The sequence below is a fragment of the Diabrotica virgifera genome, chromosome 4 (genome assembly GCF_917563875.1).
Source record: "Diabrotica virgifera virgifera chromosome 4, PGI_DIABVI_V3a".
NCBI classification, from domain to species: Eukaryota; Metazoa; Arthropoda; class Insecta; order Coleoptera; family Chrysomelidae; genus Diabrotica; species Diabrotica virgifera.
The window spans coordinates 182,234,062-182,254,030 of record NC_065446.1 but is presented as its reverse complement, the minus strand read 5'-3'; the positions used below and the strand labels follow the sequence as shown (position 1 = coordinate 182,254,030).

General features: G+C 33.6%; 1 protein-coding gene across 4 annotated transcripts in view; it reads right to left on the bottom strand.

Annotated features, from left to right (window-relative positions):
- Window positions 1–19,969, bottom strand: part of LOC126884024 (O-acyltransferase like protein-like) — a 190,726-nt gene that overhangs the window by 148,374 nt on the left and 22,383 nt on the right. For all 4 annotated transcript variants that reach the window (XM_050649807.1, XM_050649808.1, XM_050649810.1 and 1 more), the window contains 2 exons: window positions 16,785–16,999; window positions 11,329–11,402 (listed from right to left, as the gene is read on the bottom strand). In XM_050649807.1, the coding sequence (XP_050505764.1) occupies window positions 11,329–11,402; window positions 16,785–16,999 (289 nt within the window). The remainder of the gene's footprint in view (window positions 1–11,328; window positions 11,403–16,784; window positions 17,000–19,969) is intronic.

The following is a 19,969-nucleotide window of genomic DNA, read 5'->3' as shown; positions in this document are numbered from 1 at the left end:
CTTTTGATTAATATTAATAACTAATTATTAAATTATACTAGGTAAATATACCTTGTATATTTATCTATTAAAGATAATATTTATATTATTTTAAAGTGCGCATGCGACTTGCTAAAAATTTGTCGCCGACAGTTACCCGCGAACGCACTTAATATACATATACACAAGTATGTTGCCACTTTAGTAACGTACATGTAAGTCAAACTACTCCTTCACAATCCGTTTTAGACAGGAGCCGAAACAGCCATGCACCATAAATACATGAGTCACATAATAGTGTACACCCCCACCCAAGTGTCTTTAGTCGATTCACATCTTGACCTATGCATATTACTTCTTCTTTATATTGGTATTTAGGGTTCTTAAATTGACTATGAGATCGCCATGAAAATTATTTTTGTTAGAAGGAGACCAGATCATGTTTGTTTTAAAAATTTTGTAACTTTAAACGCTCACTATACTACTCGAAGTTCAGCGAGTACGATAGTGTTGACAGGCACCTCATGCGACTTCGCTACGTCTCGGCCTACTTTCATTCTGTAGCGGTTTTTGCGATCGAGTCAAAGGAATCGAAGTATGTATCGCCCCGCATGAATGTGTTCCTCGCGAAGTTGTATAGTGACGGGACTTCGGACTTCGGTCAACATAATTCGGGAGTCACATAATAGTGTACACCCCCACCCAAGTGTCTTTAATCGATTCACATCTAGACCTATGCGTATTACTTCTTCTTTATATTGGTATTTAGGGTTCTTAAATTGACTATGATATCACCATAAAAGGTATTTTTGTTACAAGGAGACGAGATCATGTTTGTTTTAAAAATTTTTTAACTTTAAACGCTCACTATACTATTCGCGAACTCGATAGAAGTTCAGCGAGTACGAGTACGATAGTGTTGACAGGCACCTCATGCGACTCCGCTGCGTCTCGGCCTACTTCCATTCTGTAGCGGTTTTTGCGATCGAGTCAAAGAAATCGCAGTATGTATTGCCCCGCATGAATGTGTTCCTCGCGAAGTTGTATAGTGACGGGACTTCGGACTTCGGTCAACATAATTCGGGAGTCATATAATAGTGTACACCCCCACCCACGTGTCTTTAGTCGATTCACATCTTGACCTATGCATATTACTTCTTCTTTATATTGGTATTTAGGGTTCTTAAATTGACTATGATATCGCCATAAAAGGTATTTTTGTTACAAGGAGACGAGATCATGTTTGTTTTAAAAATTTTGAAACTTTAAACGCTCACTATACTATTCGCGAACTCGATAGAAGTTCAGCGAGTACGAGTACGTTAGTGTTGACAGGCACCTCATGCGACTTCGCTGCGTCTCGGCATACTTCCATTCTGTAGCGGTTTTTGCGATCGAGTCAAAGGAATCGAAGTATGTATGGCCCCGCGTGAATGTGTTCCTCGCGAAGTTGTATAGTGACGGGATTTCGAACTTCGGTCAACATAATTCGGGAGTCACATAATAGTCTACACCCCCACCCAAGTGTCTTTAGTTGATTCACATCTTGACCTATGCATATTACTTCTTCTTTATATTGGTATTTAGGGTTCTTAAATTGACTATGAGATCGCCATGAAAGTTATTTTTGTTACAAGGAGACCAGATCATGTTTGTTTTAAAAATTTTGTAACTTTAAACGCTCACTATACTACTCGCAAACTCGATCGAAGTTCAGCGAGTACGGTAGTGTAGACAGGCACCTCATGCGACTTCGCTGCGTCTCGGCCTACTTCCATTCTGTAGCGGTTTTTGCCAACGAGTCAAAGGAATCGAAGTATGTATTGCCCCGCATGAATGTGTTCCTCGCGAAGTTGTATAGTGACGGAACTTCGGACTTCGGTCAACTTTTCCGAAGTAACTTAACGAGAGTGTGGTGCTTGCTTTAAAAACGTCTTCCTATGACTCAGCGATCAATATTAATTCGAGAGATAGTAGTTTTTAGAAAGTTCTGCGAACCTTTGGCAACAATGCCTACGTGACAATATCAAAGACAAAGGCACAATACTGTAATAATATTTATTGCAGTGACGCTGACTGTTTTTTTTATGTTGCCAAATCAGTAAGTTAAGTTCGATTTCTTGTTATAGATAATCGATTTTAGTAGTTCCAATGTGACAAAAAATCTAGGCATTGGATAAAAAATTTATTTGAAGAAAGTGTATTTTTTCGTTCTTCCTAATGGCGGTACAAACTAGTTTTTGTACTATTTTATTTAGTTATAGAGTAATTTTTACATACTAACATATTTCTTAATTGGGCTCTGTGTCGCCATTCTTTACTGTATTAGGTACGAATATTTTATTTGTGCCAAATGACTCGACAAAATATTCAACAATCTTGGAACGCGTTGGCTGCAATCTTGGAACGCGTTTTCCCTGTTGATACGCGCTGTTTCTAAATAATAATTGACACATACCTTAATATAGCTAAGTTTATATTATGGATTTTATTATAATAAATTTTAATTATTTATAAAAAAAAATAAAAAAGAGAGCGTAGCACGTGTGGAGTGCCGATAGAAGTGAATAACTCTTATATACTCCTGGCCAAAAAAAATGGGACACCTTAAAAATGGGTCATTTTTGATTTCTCGAATCTCCTAAATCTGTTGTCCGATTTTAGTGATTTTTTTAATATGTTATAGCCTTATTCTCTGAGAATATCGATGTAGTAATAGTGTTGCTGAACAGGTAAATGTCATTGTATACCGGGTGTAACAATAATACTGTGTTTTTTCCTGAAAGTTCGAAACACCCTATGGAATATTCTAGAATTAAAAAAATATTGAACTTAAAGCTAAACTATAGCCTTAGCCTTTCTTAACATTCTGCTTTTTGACTCATTCACTTATGTGGGATAATGAAAAAGTTAGGTACCTACTTTGACAATTAGCCATGTTCTTCATCAATACAGGGTGTTTCTAAATCAGTGCAACAAACTTTAAGGGTTAATTCTGCATGAAAAAATAGTGACAGTTTGCTTTATACACATATGTCCGCAAATGCTTCGTTTCCGAGATACGGGATGTTAAATTTTTTTTTACAAACTGACGATTTATTTATTGCTCTAAAACCGGTTGAAATATGCAAATGAAATTTGGAAGGTTATTTCACATTTTTTGACATACTAATAAAAATTTTATATTTACCATTGGCGTGCATACAGGTAATATGACCGGGTAATATGACCCGTATGCACGCCAATGGTGAATATAAAATAAATAATTGTATGTAAAAAAATGCTCAATAACTACCTCCTAAAACCCACCAAATTTCATTTGCATATTTCAACCGGTTTTAGAGCAATAAATAAATCGTCAGTGTGTAAGAAAAAATTCAACATCCTGTATTTCGGAAACGAAGCATTTGCAGACATATGTTTATAAATCAAACGGTCATTATTTTTTCATACCGAAGTACCCCTTAAAGTTTGTCGCACTTGTTTAGAAACACCCTGTATTGATGAAGAACCTGGCTGGTTGTCAAAGTACCTAACTTTTTCATTATCCAACATAGGTGAATAAGTCAAAAAGCAGAATGTTAAGAAAGGCTAAGGGTACAATCTAGTTTTAATTTCAATATTTTTTAAATGCTAGAATATTTTACAGGGTGTTACAAACTTTCAGGAAAAACACAGTATTAATTTTACACCCGGTATACAATGACATTTACCTGTTCAGCAACTCTATTACCACATCCATATTCTTAGAGAATAAGGCTATAACATATTAAAAAAAATCATCAAAATCGGACAACAGGTTTAGGAGATTCGAGTCCTCAAAAATTACCCATTTTTAAGGTGTCCCATTTTTTTTTGGCCAGGAGTGTACATTCTATTATATTCGATTCCATCCGATTTGATTAATTTTATAACACTCCAGTGTCGAGACTGCGGTACTTCGTGCCTCATTTCAAAGATTTAAGAAGTTTTACCAATATTCTATCGTATACACCCCTATTAGGCTATTGACTATATTCAAAATAAGATAGCTAAAAGGAACAACTACAACGTTAACGGGGTTTTATTATTTCATATGGCTATATTTCATATTTCATATATTTCATATATCTTTAAAATACTACCTGCGGCTATTGCATTTTGTGAAGTTTTTTGATATTAAGCGTTGAAGTGAGAATTATTCAAACATTTTTTTGGCAAAAATCAAAGTAAGAAAAAGATTCAGTGCAATGTGTGTTTATAAGACTAATTCAATTATTTTGTATTTAAGTATTTTACTTTTGGGATGTTTGTGAATTTTTTTTGTAATAAACGCTTTCTTTGTTTAGATTACATTGTAAGAGTGACTACTCATTTTTTTTGCGCTTTTGAGTCGTTACATTAGGTTAAAGTCATACAATAAAATTTTAAAAGTAACGCTTTTCTTTTGATATTCTAACAAATGTTGGATATATTTTACATCTAATAACGTTTTTTATATTTGCGGAATTGGGTACCGCAGTGTGTCCACTCATGTAACTTTACGAGACGTGGTGGCTACCGGAGGGTTCATTTTATTAAACATATAAGTAATATCATTACCAGAACACGGCAGTTCTCGCCAGTGGCGCACACCAACACCCCCCTACACGCGACACTATATATACACGAAATTTTTGATTTTTTCGAACATCTTAAAGTTCAGGAAAAGACTCACCCATTCATATGTCTACCATCCATTTTTTGGTCCAAGGGTGTGGATTTTACGGCCCTTCCTATTTAGTGTCTGTTTTTCGTTCTCGTCCCCAAAACTCTTAAAAACTTTAAGAATTTAAGTTCGACCTTTGCGGCTTCTCATAGTACGGATCATTACCTTTCCAACGCATGTCTAATTTTAAAAATCAGTTATACCATTCAAAAGTTACCGAGCTCAGAAGTATGACTCAATTTTTATTTAAAAAAGGGAAAATAATTATTGTGGATGTATGTGTTTTAAAGTTAAACCGATCTGAATTTTTTTCTGTGTTTGAAGAGGGGGTCAGGGCCGATTCAAAACCGGTGTATATTGTGACTTTGACCACCCATAAGCGAGCTATAGGACTTGGTAGGTACAAAACGGCATATTTTTTGGGGGTATATATCTTCGGATCAAGAAGAGACAGGAGAACCGCAAATATAACAAATCAATTGTGTTGAGTTAAGCTTTCAAATGGTGTTTAAGCCGTCAGGATCAAACATACAAGCGGCTCAGTATAGCCGAAAAACTGAAAAACTGTACTTTGAAAATTTTGGTTTTTCGACAATTACTCAAAATTTCAACCTACGAATTGCGCCGATAACTGAGTGTTTGTAGAAGGACTTTAGACGAATCTAACGGTGTATACGTCATATCCGGGAAAATTCTAATTTTTAAGTTATAGGCTTCAAAAGTATGATCCAATCTATTTCCTACGGGAAAAACGGTTCCTGAAGCTCAGTAATTCCTGAAATAACTTCAGTTATCATACTTGACCTTAGATCCATCAGATACTACTGGTAAATACGTTTAAAACTCATGTTTACAGATCAAAATCGGTTAAGCTTTTTAGAAGTTATTAAGCTCCAAAAGTATAATCCAATTAACGATTATTCCCGAAATGGTTTATGTAGTTGTAGTGATTACGACGCGAAATTTTATCTGGCAACGGGCAATCCGACTTCATTTACCGGTCATCTCAATATTTTTTTTTCAATCTATTTCGAATAGAAAAAATTCTAATGTACATTCGATGGACACTAGATCATTTGGGAGATAATGCAACAAAGGTGACCATTGATAAAGCTTAACGAGTAATAGAGGAACATTTCATTCAACTTCATACATTTAATTTAGAAATGCCTTTGAAAAACTCCTAATACAAGAATAAAAAACCGCTAAACGCCTTAAAAATGAGTGGCGCATACAATATTCCAGCTACAAAAGATCTGATATGAATATTACCTGGCGCGAAAATGTATATTCATTTTGATGTAAAACAAAATTCTAGGTTTATTTTAAAAGATTTTTCCATAATATTTGCTAAATTTGAAGTAAACGCGCCACAAAATAGTTTTAAAATTCAAACTGTATAAAAGTTACCCTTTCGTGGCGCGTTTACTTCAAATTTAGCAAATATTATGGAGAAATCTTTTAAAATAAAACTAGAATTTTGTTTTACATCAAAATGGAAATACATTTTCGCGTCACGTAATATTCATATCAGATATTTTGTAGCTGGAATACTGTATGCGCCACTCATTTTTAAGGTGTTTAGCGGTTTTTTATCCTTGTATTATATATAGAGTGAGTTTTATGTATGGTACGCCTCAATTATCTCAGAAACGGTGTCTGATCGGCCTATGGAGGAGCGGTACGGCAATTTACATTGTTGTCAAACCTTCCGTTTTTCTTGAAATCTAATAAATTTCTTATTTAAAATCGAACATACCTACTGCATATTTTTTGCATTTAGAAATCCATAAGAAATACTGATTATCTTCCATTTAATAGGTATTTCCTATACCTAAATGCCTTAATTTTTGGGTTATTACTACATTTATTTATGAAAAAATAAAAAATAAATTATAAAAATAAATTTTTTCGGCCCAGGCAGATAGATAGGTACTAGTTTAGGTTATTTGGATCATTGGGAACAACAAAAAATATGTTCGGTAATTTTCCTCATCATTATTTTTCTCATTATTATTTGAATATTTTGAATGACGCTTTTGCGTCACGATTTTGACTGATGCCAAATACGACTTTACAACCGCAAAAATTATTCAGTTTCACTCTATTTCAATTATTCAAGTATTCACTTCAAAAAATAGGGAAAATCCGGGTTTAAACCTGGATCTCTTGAACTGCAGTCCAATGCTCTACCACTGACGTATACCCGTATTGAATAACGTACTTTACAGAGGGATCTAAATATCATTGCATTATTTGCATTTAAAATTGCTTAAAATTCACTCGCTATTCTGAAAATTTTAAATGTCTAACTATTGAAAAAGTATGTTTAAAATCGATCATAAAATTTACCAGGACCTTGATTTTTGACCCTTCGCTTCGTTATCGATCATTCGCTATCTGTACACTGTACAAATACGAAGCGAACACGTTCGATAACGAAGCGAAGGGTCAAAAATCGGTCCAGACACATTGATAAAGAGACAAACAACAAAGAACAACAAAGAACAAGTGAAACATATCAATCAGTTTTAAGAGGAAACAGTAGCGATCAACAGGTAGCAAAAAGGCGTTCCATGATTGCGGCTGTAATTTTGAATATTTTTTCGAGATATTTGGCACACGTATTCGTAATACAGGGTGAGTCATGAGGAATGTACATACTCCTACCTCGTATAGAGGCTCCTATGGGGAATAACAAATGACCATTAAAAAGTGTCTGCTCCCCTTGTGTAATAATATACAGGGCGAGTTTCGCATTTTGACAGAAATTTATATTCGTCATAATTTTTGAACGGTCAGATCGATGTGTCTCTTATTTTGGTCAATCGTTACACTATTACCACCTAATCAACTGATTTATTCAAACTAGAAAAAAATCAGCTCCGGCTTTAAAAAATTAGTTCGTTTGGGACTTGGAAAAAATTTCACCCTGTATACGCTTTTTGGAAACTCTAATATGATTTTTTACAAATTAGACAAATAGGCAATTAAAATGACATATTTATTTTTTCCCCACAAGATTACTTAATTTTTTATAAAAAAAATCAAATTTGACTATGAATAATTAAAAGTTTGGTAAAGTGAACAATATTTACTACACTACAAGAAGTAAAAGAAGCAATATTGAAGCAAAAAAATAACAAAAGCGCAGGAGAAAGCGGAATTCCGGCAGAGATTTTTAAAGCAGGAGGAGAAAAGCTGCAAGATAAAATTTTCCGACTAATATTAAGAGTCTGGCAAAAAGAGGAAATGCCGCAACAATGGAACAATGCACTCATCTGTCCAATCTACAAAAAAGGTGATAAAATAAGTTGCGAAAATTATAGAGGAATATCGCTATTAGAAATGGCCTATAAAATACTTGCAAAAATCATCCGAAATAGATTGCAAAAGGAGGTAAATAAGATCATTGGAGAATACCAAGGAGGTTTTAGACCAGGAAGAACAGATCAAATATGTTTATTAAATCTAATACAGAACAACAGCTACGAACAAAATTTGGGACTACACATGTTGTTCATTGACTTTAAACACGCTTACGACTGAGTAGACCGAGATATGCTATATGAAGCAATGAGATCCTTGGGTATTTCAGGAAAGCTGGTTAAATTAGTGAGAATGACGCTCAACAATACAAAAAACAGGATAACAATGGAAGAAAATTTTTCAAAACAATTCACAGTGAATAAAGGACTGAAACAGGGTGACCCTCTATCCACAGACTTATTTAACTTGGTACTAGAGCACATAGTAAGAAGGATAAAAATTAGTACAAGCGGTACCATATTTAACAACAGACAGCAGTTTATAGCTTACGCTGATGATCTAGTCCTCCTAACAAGAACAAAGGAACATCTCCAAAAAATATTCCAAAAGTTCGAAGCGGAAGCAAAAAGGTATGGATTAAGAATCAACCAAGGAAAAACACAATACATGGTAATGAAAGGAGATAGAAATAAAGAGGATAACTATATAAAAATGAAAGGAGAAGGAGATGAATATAAATTTAAGGAAGTATCAGAATTCGAATACCTGGGAGTGACTGTAGCTAGTACTGGAAGGGAAGAAAAAGAAATAAATAAAAGATTATTGAAGGGAAGTCGAGTTGTGGGTGCCTTAAACACGATATTAAAAGCAAAAATGTATCAATAAACGCGAAAATCAGAATGTATGAAACGATAATACGGCCCACAGTGTTGTATGCGAGCGAAACGTGGGTAATGAATCAACAAGAAGAGAAGAAGATACAGATATGGGAAAGGAAGGTCCTGAGAAAGATTTTTGGAGGTACACAGATAGTGGAGAAAACCTGGAGGAGACGAACAAATGAAGAAGTAATGAGGATGTATGGGAGACCAAAAAATAACGACAAAAATACGAGCCCAAAGAGTTAGATGGCTGGGACATATTACTCGAATGCCAGAAAGTAGAAACGTCAAACGAATATTGAATGCCAGAGCATTTGGAAAAAGGAGACGAGGTCGCCCAAGGAAGAGGTGGTTAGAGGCGGCAGAGAGGGATTTAGAAGAAATCGGGGTGAAGGACTGGAGAAAGAGTGCAGAGGACCGAAAAGAATGGAGAAATATTATCCAGAATTTAGAAGCCGTAGGCCTATAAGGCATGGTAGCGCTGTTATATATATATAAAGTGAACCATAGATTTAAAGAAATTTACTTTTATTACAAAAATTAATTTTTTTTGAACAAATATTTAATTTATGTTACCACCCAATCAACTGATTTACTCAAACTAGAATAAAATCAGGCCCGGATTTAAAAAATTAATTCGTTTTGGTCTTAGAAAAAATTTCAACCTGTATACGCTTTTTGAAAACTCTAATATGAATTTTAAAAATTAGACAAATAGGCAATTAAAATGGCATATTTATTTTTTCCCACACGATTACTTAATTTTGTATTAAAAAATCAAATTTGTCAAAATTGGAATTTTAACCTAAAAATGAAAAAAAAAAACGAAATCACGGTTTAACTCGCTACAACGTTCCATTTAAAATTTTTGTTCTGAAATTTTTACACATATCTCTTACCATTGTCAAGACTATGACAATTGTTGTAGACTTTCAATCTTCTTCTCGTAAAAGGTATGAATTTAAAAAATAAAAGGTGCAGATTCGTGAATTGCAAAGTTAAATCGCAAAAATTAAGTGAAAAAATTTAAAATTTATCTATTTGATCACGTCTGTGTTAAACTATAGAGTTCAAAGAGAAGTGTTGTGGGGAGTTTTAGATCTAGACGTGTTATAGAAAAAAAAAATGGTGAAACTTTTAATTTTAAGAGAAACGTTGTTTAATTTTTTTTATTTTTATGGTAAAATTTTGATTTTGATAAATTTGATTTTTTAAAAAAAATTAAGTAATCATGTGGGGAAAAAATAAATATGCCATTTTAATTGCCCATTTGTCTTATTTGTAAAATTCACTTCAGAGTTTTCAAAAAGCGTATACAGGGTGAACATTTTTCTATGACCCAAACGAACTAATTTTTTAAAGCCGAACCTGATTTTTTTCTAGTTTGAATAAATCAGTTGATTGGGTGGTAACGTAAATCAAATATTTGTTTAAAAAAATTAATTCTTGTAATAAAAGTTAATTTTTTTTAAATCTATGGTTCACTTTACCAAATTTTTAATTCATAGTCAAATTGATTTTTTTATAAAAAATTAAGTAATTGTGTGGGGAAAAATTAAATATGTCACTTTAATTGCATATTTGTCTAATTTGTAAAATTAATATTAGAGTTTTCAAAAAGCGTATACAGGATGAAATTTTTTCTAAGACCCAAACAAACTAATTTTTTAAAGCCGGACCTGATTTTTTTCTAGTTTGAATAAGTCAGTTGATTAGGTGGTAATAGTGTAACGGTTGACCAAAAAAAGAGACACATCGATCTGACCGTTCAAAAATTATGACAAATATAAATTTCTGTCAAAATGCGAAACTCGCCCTGTATATTATTAAACAATGGGAGCAGACACTTTTTAATGGTCATTTGTTATTCCCCATAGGGGCCTCTATACGAGGTAGGAGTATGTACAGTTCCTCATGACTCACCCTGTATAATAAAGAATGTCGGTACAAAGCCCAATTTGAAAAATATATTAATATGTGGAAATTACTCTGTAATTAAATAAAATATTAAAAAACGAGCCTGTACCGCCATTAAGACGAACAAAAAAATACACTTTCTTCAAATAAACTTTTTTATCCGATTCCTAGATTTTGTGTCATTCTGTAACTACTAAATTTTTTTATTTTATTAGTAGTTCCAAAATGACACAAAATCTAGGCATCGGATAAAAAAGTTTATTTGAAGAAAGTGCATTTTTTTGTTCTTCTTAATGGCGGTACAGGCTTGTTTTTTTAATACTGTATTTAATTACAGAGTAATTTCCACATATTAATATATTTTTCAAATTGGGCTCTGTACCGCCATTCTTTATTATATTACGAATACGTGTGCCAAATATCTCGAAAAAATATTTAAAATTACAGCCGCAATCTTGGAACGCGTTTTCGCTACCTATTGATCGCTACTGTTTCCTCTTAAAATTGAACCTCGTTTTGGGCATTCTCATATTTGACATTTCATAAAACTTCAGTTATGATTTCACGTTACATAAAATAATCAGATGTACTCACCCTGTTCCTTCTCATAGATTTTTCCCTTATAAGTAGCAAATATTACCAATACATTGTAAACTATGACCAGAATCCTAAAAATATACAGTAACAAACAGAAAATATGTTAAGTTAATTTAATATTTTTTACGAAATCAAATTTTTTAACAAGATCGAGTTTGTGCTTACTCTAATAGTGGTATTTTTTTAGCGTATGGACTTTCACAGTACGATAAATACACAAATATAATATATTATTCAAGTACTAAAATATAACGAATGAACCTAAATATTAATGTTTAATGTACATAGCCATTCAATTGCTTCTGGGGAGCATTCCACAAAGTCCTGGAGGTTTCCACGGTAGCCACGATTTAGGCAGTCTGAAACACAATGGCTTATGGTCTGTCTAGGTCAGTGGTTCCCAACGGGGGCGTTACCGCCCACCGGTGGGCGTTGAAGAGAGATAAGGGGGCTTTTTGGGTCCAAGGAAAATTTGGGGGGCGTTGAGGAACAGCTGCCGCCCCCCTAAAGTAACTCATTGCTTCGTTGCTTCTAACAACTTTGCTTTTCGCTTCTCACACAGAAATAGAGAAGGTGAATCCGAAATTATAAACGAAATGCACAAAATGCATTTTGGTTATGCACCGTGCAATTTTTTATTTATCACTCAGTCCAACACTGCAACAATTTCGACGTTGCAGTCGAACGTTTCAGTTTGGTCAGGCATAACTTAATCATTCGAGATTGTTTCGCTAAAGCAGGGTGGTGAATTTTCTGTGTGTTATTTGCAGAAAGTTGCAGTGCATTTATTAGAAATATATTTTATTGTAATACATATTTGTCACAAAGGTAACTATCTACTTGGCATTTATATCACTTACTATAATTCTTTATTATTTTTCCCTATCGTAATTTACGAGGTATTTGTAAAAATGTAATAAATCTAAATTTGTTTCCTTATATGTAAAGTTATTGTAAAATATTCAAAAAGTACCAACTTGCACAAACTGGATCAAAGTAAAAAAGTTAATTAGGACCTACCTACACTGAGAGAAGAATTGGGGAAAAAGTACAAAAAATCTTAATAAAATTTACTATACTGAATAGTAATCTGATCATAGACTGCCAAAAATAAACTATTTACGGAATATAAAGTTATTTTTATAACATGTGTACAGTATGGTAATTTTTAATAAGTTCTTTTGTAATTTTTCCTCAAATTCTTCTCTCAGTGTATATTTATTTACTTGTGACATGTTTTAAATTTCTCGACTACTTGCTTGGATATTCCGCCACTCTTAAATATTGATTTTGCTAACTAAAAAGATATTTAAAAGTTTATTATTTAAAATTATCAAAGCGGTGGCTACAGCATATTTATTTTTACAGATATACCTACAGTATGTCCGATCCAAAAAAAAAAGTGCAGACAATACAATGTCGAACATTTGAAGTATGGTTTTATTCAGTCGCCTTCTAATAAGGCATTACCAATGTGTTTAATTTGCCAGAGAGTTTTCTCAAATGAAGCCACGAAACCTTCACGATTACAAGAACATTTGACCAAAATACATCCCGACAGAAAAGACAGAAATTTATCATATTTTGAAATGCTCAAAAAACAACATTTCAAACGTCCAACTTTAGCTAGTATCTTTTCAGCAGCATCAAAGCAAGACGATGATGGGCTACGTGCTTCTTATAACATTTCCTTACTTATAGCTAAATCAGGAAAACCTCATACTATTGGCGAAGAATTAATACTGCCAGCTGTAAGTGAAGTTTTGCGGACTGTACTGCACCAGCCGGCATCTGATATTATTAAAAAAATTCCATTAAGCAATAATACGGTACAGAGACGAATTGACGAAATGTCTGAGGATGTGGAGCGTTCTCTAACTGATTATTTAAAGACTACTGAGTTTTCTTTACAGCTTGATGAATCAACTCTGCCAAACAATGAGTCTTTACTTCTTGCGTACGTTCGCTTCATAAAAAGTGAAAAAATTTGTCAAGAACTGTTATTTGTAAGAATACTGGAAACAGATACTAAAGGCAAATCGATATTTGATGTTCTGGAACACTATTTTACAGATAAAAGTATACCTCTGGAAGATGTCATAACTGTTGCTACAGATGGTGCTCCGGCAATGGTTGGACGACACCGCGGACTGATAGCATATTTGAAAAAAGCAGTACCAAATATACTCGCCGTGCATTGTGTAATTCACAGACAGCATTTAGTTGCAAAAAATCTTAGTGATCGCCTTCATTGTTCACTACAATATGTAATTACTGCAGTTAACAAGATCAGAAGCAGTGCTCTCAATTATAGATTGTTTAGAAAACTGTGTGATGAAAACGACGAGAATTTTAATTGTTTATTGTTGCACACAGAAGTTCGATGGCTTTCGAAGGGTACCTGTCTAAAAAGATTTTATGATCTCTTTGACTCAGTTTTAGAGTTTTTTGAAAGCAAAGATGATTCTTTGAGAGACAATTTATTAAAATTTAAGAGCGATATTGCTTATTTAACTGATTTATACGATAAATTTAATGAAACAAACCTACAGCTACAAGGTGATAATTTGAATTTGATCAAAGCAAAAGGAACTATTTCCTCGTTCGTGTCAAAACTTAATTTGTATAGGCAAAATTTGGGTCGGAGACAATTTCATCAGTTTCAAAATCTTTCCTCGGTGGAGACAAATGATGAAGACATTCTGGTATATTGCCAGCACTTGGAAGCACTTCAAGAAGATTTTAGGAATAGATTTCAGCATATCCTTGGTCTGATTATTCCAGATTGGGTGCTAGAACCGTTCTCAAGTTTAGAAACAGCAGAATTATCACTACAGGAGGAATTAATAGAATTGTCAACAAATGAAGAGTTAAAAAAGAAATTTAAAAATGGATATCAAGAATTTTGGCTGCAATGTCAAATTTCAGTATTATATCCAGCTTTATGGGCAGCATCAAAGAAGTTCTTTATTGCCTTTCCTTCATCGTATTTAGCCGAAAGAGGATTTAGCATAGTCAGCAATTTATTAACAAAGAAGAGAAATAGATTGTCCATAGTGGAGCGCGGTGATTTAAGATTTCTGATGACAAGTATGGAACCAAATATTGACAGATTACTATCATTAGATCAAGGTCAGCCTTCTCATTATATTATTATTATATTGTTTTTTATGATATGTATTTAAGTTAAAGTTTGATCAATACATGAATACTGTATTTTTGAATAAAACATTTTTTTTTTAAATTTGTTGTTGCTTGGATTATTAAGGGGCCGGCGAATCATATTTAAGGTAGCCTTTGAGCCAAAAAAGATAAAACAATTGTGAATGAAAGTGCGTTACTAATTTTAAGAATGGAAGAGTTTTTTAAGGGGGGCGTTAAGTATTTTGTTTTTGGAAAAATGGGCGGTAGGCCGAAAAAGGTTGGGAACCACTGGTCTAGGTGATCCGCAATCGCACTGTGGACTTTCCGCACGCCCTCGTTAGAACAGAGAATCAGCACATGATTAGCACATTTACCATGTCCGGTACGTATGCGATTATGCCTCGCCCAGGTGGACTGGGTCAGATTTGATCCGATGAAACCCCGAGTTGGGGTGGATATCTGAATATAGTCTGCTTCTATTATTGGCATCCATCTTGTGGACCATTGCCTTTGTATATCATAGGAATCACCAATTTTTCGGACAGATCTGATTGGGGAATTTCTAGATCCCAATCGCTGGTGCTCTTTTGCGTCTGGTACTCTTTCACTAATGCTGCTGTACGGCGTAAATATGGTGGAGAAATATTACTCATTGTCGGCAACCATCTCACTGGGTTTGATTTTATTGTTCCAGTGATTATTCTTATGGTTTGATTAAGTTGGACATCGATTTTGTTTGTATGTGCACTATTTAACCATACTGGTGCACAATATTCTGCAACTGAAAATACCAAAGCTAGAACAGAGATCCGAAGAGTATCTGCAGAAGCACTCCAAGTTGTTCTAGCAAGTTTTGTTGTTATATTGTTTATTGTTCTCATTTTACCGGCTGTGTTTGTAAGCTGGCTTTTGAAGGTGAGGGTTCTATCAAGTGTGACGCCTAGATATTTGAGGTTGTTGTTATGTGTGATAGCAGTATCATTTAGAGTTATATTGAGGGTATCGCTCGCAAGCTGATTTAACAGGTGAAAGAGATAGGTTTCAGTTTTGCTTGTGTTAGGACGTAAGTGGTAATACGTCACACAATCGTCAAATTTCATTATCTGTGGGATTTAGTAGAAGTACAGTACGGTTTATAAATTTCAGTACACTGGTTCAGTTAACTATCAACCTCTGTACGACTACAAATTGCAAGATCTTTCGAAAACATTACACCTGACCCTGAGAGTATGCAGGAGAATTCGGGGCAGTCGATTTCACATCGCTCATAAAAACACCAATCCTTTCACTGGCCACAGCTTGGCAGCCAAAAATTCTTTTGGTCCGTATTGGATTATATTATAGACAAGGGGTCAGGGAGGATGATATAAGGAGAATCAGTACAAAACAGAAAGACTCAGGATCAGCTGCGCCCTTGATATTTCATTGTCTTGTTCATCAAGAGGTTCATTGTACTGTTCATATTGGCCACGGTTATATATCCACTATTAACTTTAAAAGAGAAAGTGAGCTCACACACCGTTTGTACCAAGAGTTCCTGCCAGATCTGGAAGCTGACTATTGTACGTGGTTGATTAGCATGAAGTGGGAGGGCCTAGTCAAGATGACATTCTTAAAAGTTTTTTGAACTACGGAAAGAGATTTAACATTTTATGGAGCGGAAAGAGCACAATCAATGAATTTTCGAACTTAGTATTTTATTTAGATTGATTTAACCAGCAAACTAAAGCAGGTTGCAGAGAAAAAACAAGTTGATATGTGAGATGTATGCAGATGTAAAGTTAATTGAGATGAAACTGAAACTACGCTCAAAATGGATGCACATGGCTCAGCATAGAGATACATGGAAGAGCGAAAGAGAAACCTACATCCAATATTGGATGTTGCAAGGCTGATAGAGAGATAGATAGAAGTGATATCCAGATGAAAGGTACCGGAAACAATTCACATGAACCGGAAAAAATTACCTCTGTGAAATTTAATGTTAGAATAATTTCTATTTGTAAAAATTCTTTTTGAGAACGGTTTCCGGATTAGAAACCGAGCCGTCAAATGCAAATATAAAGTGTATTTAGTATAAAGAGCTCAGAAATTTGACTCAATTTTTAATTAAAATCGGAAAATGCTGTGGAAAAATGTGGCTTTTTGTATGAAAGCCTTCTAATCGTTTTTCTATGTTTCAAAAGGGGTGGACTTCAAGCTAGAACCGGTGTAGTTTGTGAAATTTGACCACCCATAAGGCAATTATAGAATTGCATCACACATTTTACAATATTTTTATTTTAGATTAGGTAAGAAAAAATACTTACAAAAAAATTATATCATAGGCATTCATTTCCAATTTTATTTTGTTACAAGTTGTATCTTCAACTTTGGCACTTAACCGAAATGGCTCTATTTCTTCATTAACTAGGTAAGATGAATAAGAGTTGAGTTCAAAGTCATCTTTTATAAACCTTTTAGGTATACATAGAGTTCTGTATATAAATTTTCGGTCAAATCTACTTATGTCTAAACTGATATTCTAAAAAAGACATTGTTATACATAGATAATTAGGTATATACATTTATAAAACGACAAAATATTTTAATTTTAAAGTGTACCTATATCAATATCAAATGATGCTTATTAGTCTAAGATACAATCTAAGGTTAATCTGCACCGATCTGGATAAAAATTATTTGATATGTAATTAAATATGTTAACAATTTATAAAAAACAAAGGGCGCTCCATGTAATTTTGTTCTGACTATAATTAATTAATAATCAAAAATGACTTATAAATTAAAAAAATTCGACCCCGGCAGATATTACTTTCAATTTGTTGGATCATTCTAAACAAAAATTGTCTACTGCAATTTTTCTCGACTTGATCGTTTTTGGGTTATAAAAAATTTTCAGGGATGACGATTTTCAATGCTCAAAAACATAATATAAGTAAAAAATTATTTTTATGATATTACGAAGTACTTAAATTTAAGTTCAAATCTTATTCAGTTCTTGATAAATATTTTGGACATATTTCATTTTAAGACATTGTTTTTTAGTTGTTAATTCAGCCCGATCGACCGTCTAACCATAAGGAACCATCCACATTAACAAAAAAATAATTCGTCGGTATACTACGAAAACCGAATACATATGTCGAAATACCGAAATCGAGAAAAAACGTTTTTAAAGTTTAGTGCTTTATTTTGAATTAAGTGTACCAGTTGTGTTTGATATTCGATATGCTCGTGAAAGATGCATATATCAGAAATAATATTCTATCATTAGTTTGAAATAGTTACGAGACCTAGCTGATTAAACCTAAATTTAAGATCGAGGTGCGGTCACTTACCTGGTTTTACCTGTAAATCAAAATAAATCACACTGTATTAAAGACACTTATCACCTTTTTACTGAATATGGTAGATTTAAAGCAGTAGAAATATATTGTTGTCCGGCAAATATATATGTGCGCTTAGTTGGTTTTACATGCAACAGAACTTTGATTTTATGGAAGTAAGTAGCGATATATTGTTTTATTTGAAAATGAAAAGTTGGTTAGGTGTAACTTATTTGTTTATTACACAAATTATCTGCTGAATGGTAAGTCGTATCATTTATTGGGTTTTACCTGTATGTAGAGCGTAAAAAGCTGAGAATTTGGGTATACTTAACTCAATATTTTAAAATGTGTCATTTATCTGGTTTTCGCAGTATACCGACGATTATATTTTAGAATAAAGCGGAAAAAATTCTTATCAGGACCTGATAGAAGAAGGTTTGAGCTTGAATACCTGATATGTAATTATAAAAATAATATTTTTACTTGTGTTTTTGAGCTTTGAAATTATTTTTTGTTCTTTTTTTAGTTTTAAATTATTTTAATCGAAAACGATCAACGTAAGGGAAAAATTACAAAAAAAACTTTTCTATACATATTTTTAGAATGATCCAAAAAATTTAAAATAATATCTACCCAGGACTAACACGACTCTTTGAGGAGATTAGATTGCAAGAGATAAAGCCGTTTTCATTTGAAGTTCTCAAGTAAACGCAAGCACCGTATGCGTTAAGACTTGCATCTGAAAACCCATGTATTTGAATACTTATTACATTGCTAGACCACCTTCATAAAGATGAGAAAATTCTTCTGCAACAGAGATATAAGCATCCCTCTAAGATTAAGAATGCTAAGAGGCTACGTATGTAACACGCTATTGTACGGTGTAGAAGCCTGGATTCTCAAACAGAACAACATAAAAAATATTGAAAATTTCGAGATGTGGTGCTACCGTCGAATGCTGAAGATAAGCTGGGTTGGAAGAATCACAAACCTTGAAGTAATACGAAGGATAGGAAAAGACCCAGAGATTTTGTTAACGAAGAAAACTCGAATATTTGGGTCAACTGATGAGAAGTCATAAATACAATTACTGCAAAATATACCGAAAGAAATAATAGAAGGAAAACGGAATCCAGGCCGTAGAAGAATGTCATGGTTGCGGAATTTGAGAGAGTGGTTTGGTTGCACCACTAATGAACTTTTTAGGTCAGCTGTAAACAAGGTCAGGCTAGGCTTAATGATTTCCAATCTCCGATAGGAGTGGCACAAGAAGAAGAAGACATTACTAGAATTTAGCAGCAACCTGGGAATCTTGAGATTAGAGAGGTGAGGAAGTGTTTCTAAAAATAAATTCCATTCTGAGAGTAAATTTGAACTGAGACAGTCATCCCAATTCGATTTTTCCAACCAAATCTTTCTCATAATTAACTTGGCAGTTACCACTAGGGGGTTAACCAATGCCATAGGGTCGTAAATTGAAGCGATTAAAAAGAGAACTTCTCTTTTTGTATAGGTATTCTTGACGGAAACCTTTGGTACAAGAACTGAAAAATGATCAGAGTGAGAATTACAACATAAACCGAGAATTTTATTCGTGTGATTTTCGGGATTAATTACATAACTCTTCATTAGAGATATTAGAGATCCTTGCGAGAAATTCAGGAGAGATTGCACACCATTTATGAAGCGAGAAACAGGCGAGTTTTAAACATTCGGTTAATTGACGATGAATTTCGAATAGTGCTTCGAAATCATTGCAGCCGTACAACATATCATCGATGGATCGATGTCAGCATTGCTTTAAGCTAACTCCTTAAGACAACTAGTGCTGGGAAAACCAGAGTTATTTAATACATAAGTGATAGTTCCGAGTTTAAGACATTTTAAGTCCTCTTGAGGGAATTACGCCATAATATATTCAACAGAAAGACTTGTTCGGGATTTACTTGAATTTTTCTGTACATATGACGTAGATCTGCTACAATACAGTATTTAAATAATCTGAAATTTATCAAAATATCGAAAAGTTCGCGCTGTACTGTATAACCAGGAAGCATTATATCATTGAGACTTAGATTTGAGGTAGTGTTCATACTACTATCAAAGACAACACGCAACTTTTTGTTACGCTATCTTTCAAAACACAACGGTGAGGAATAAAA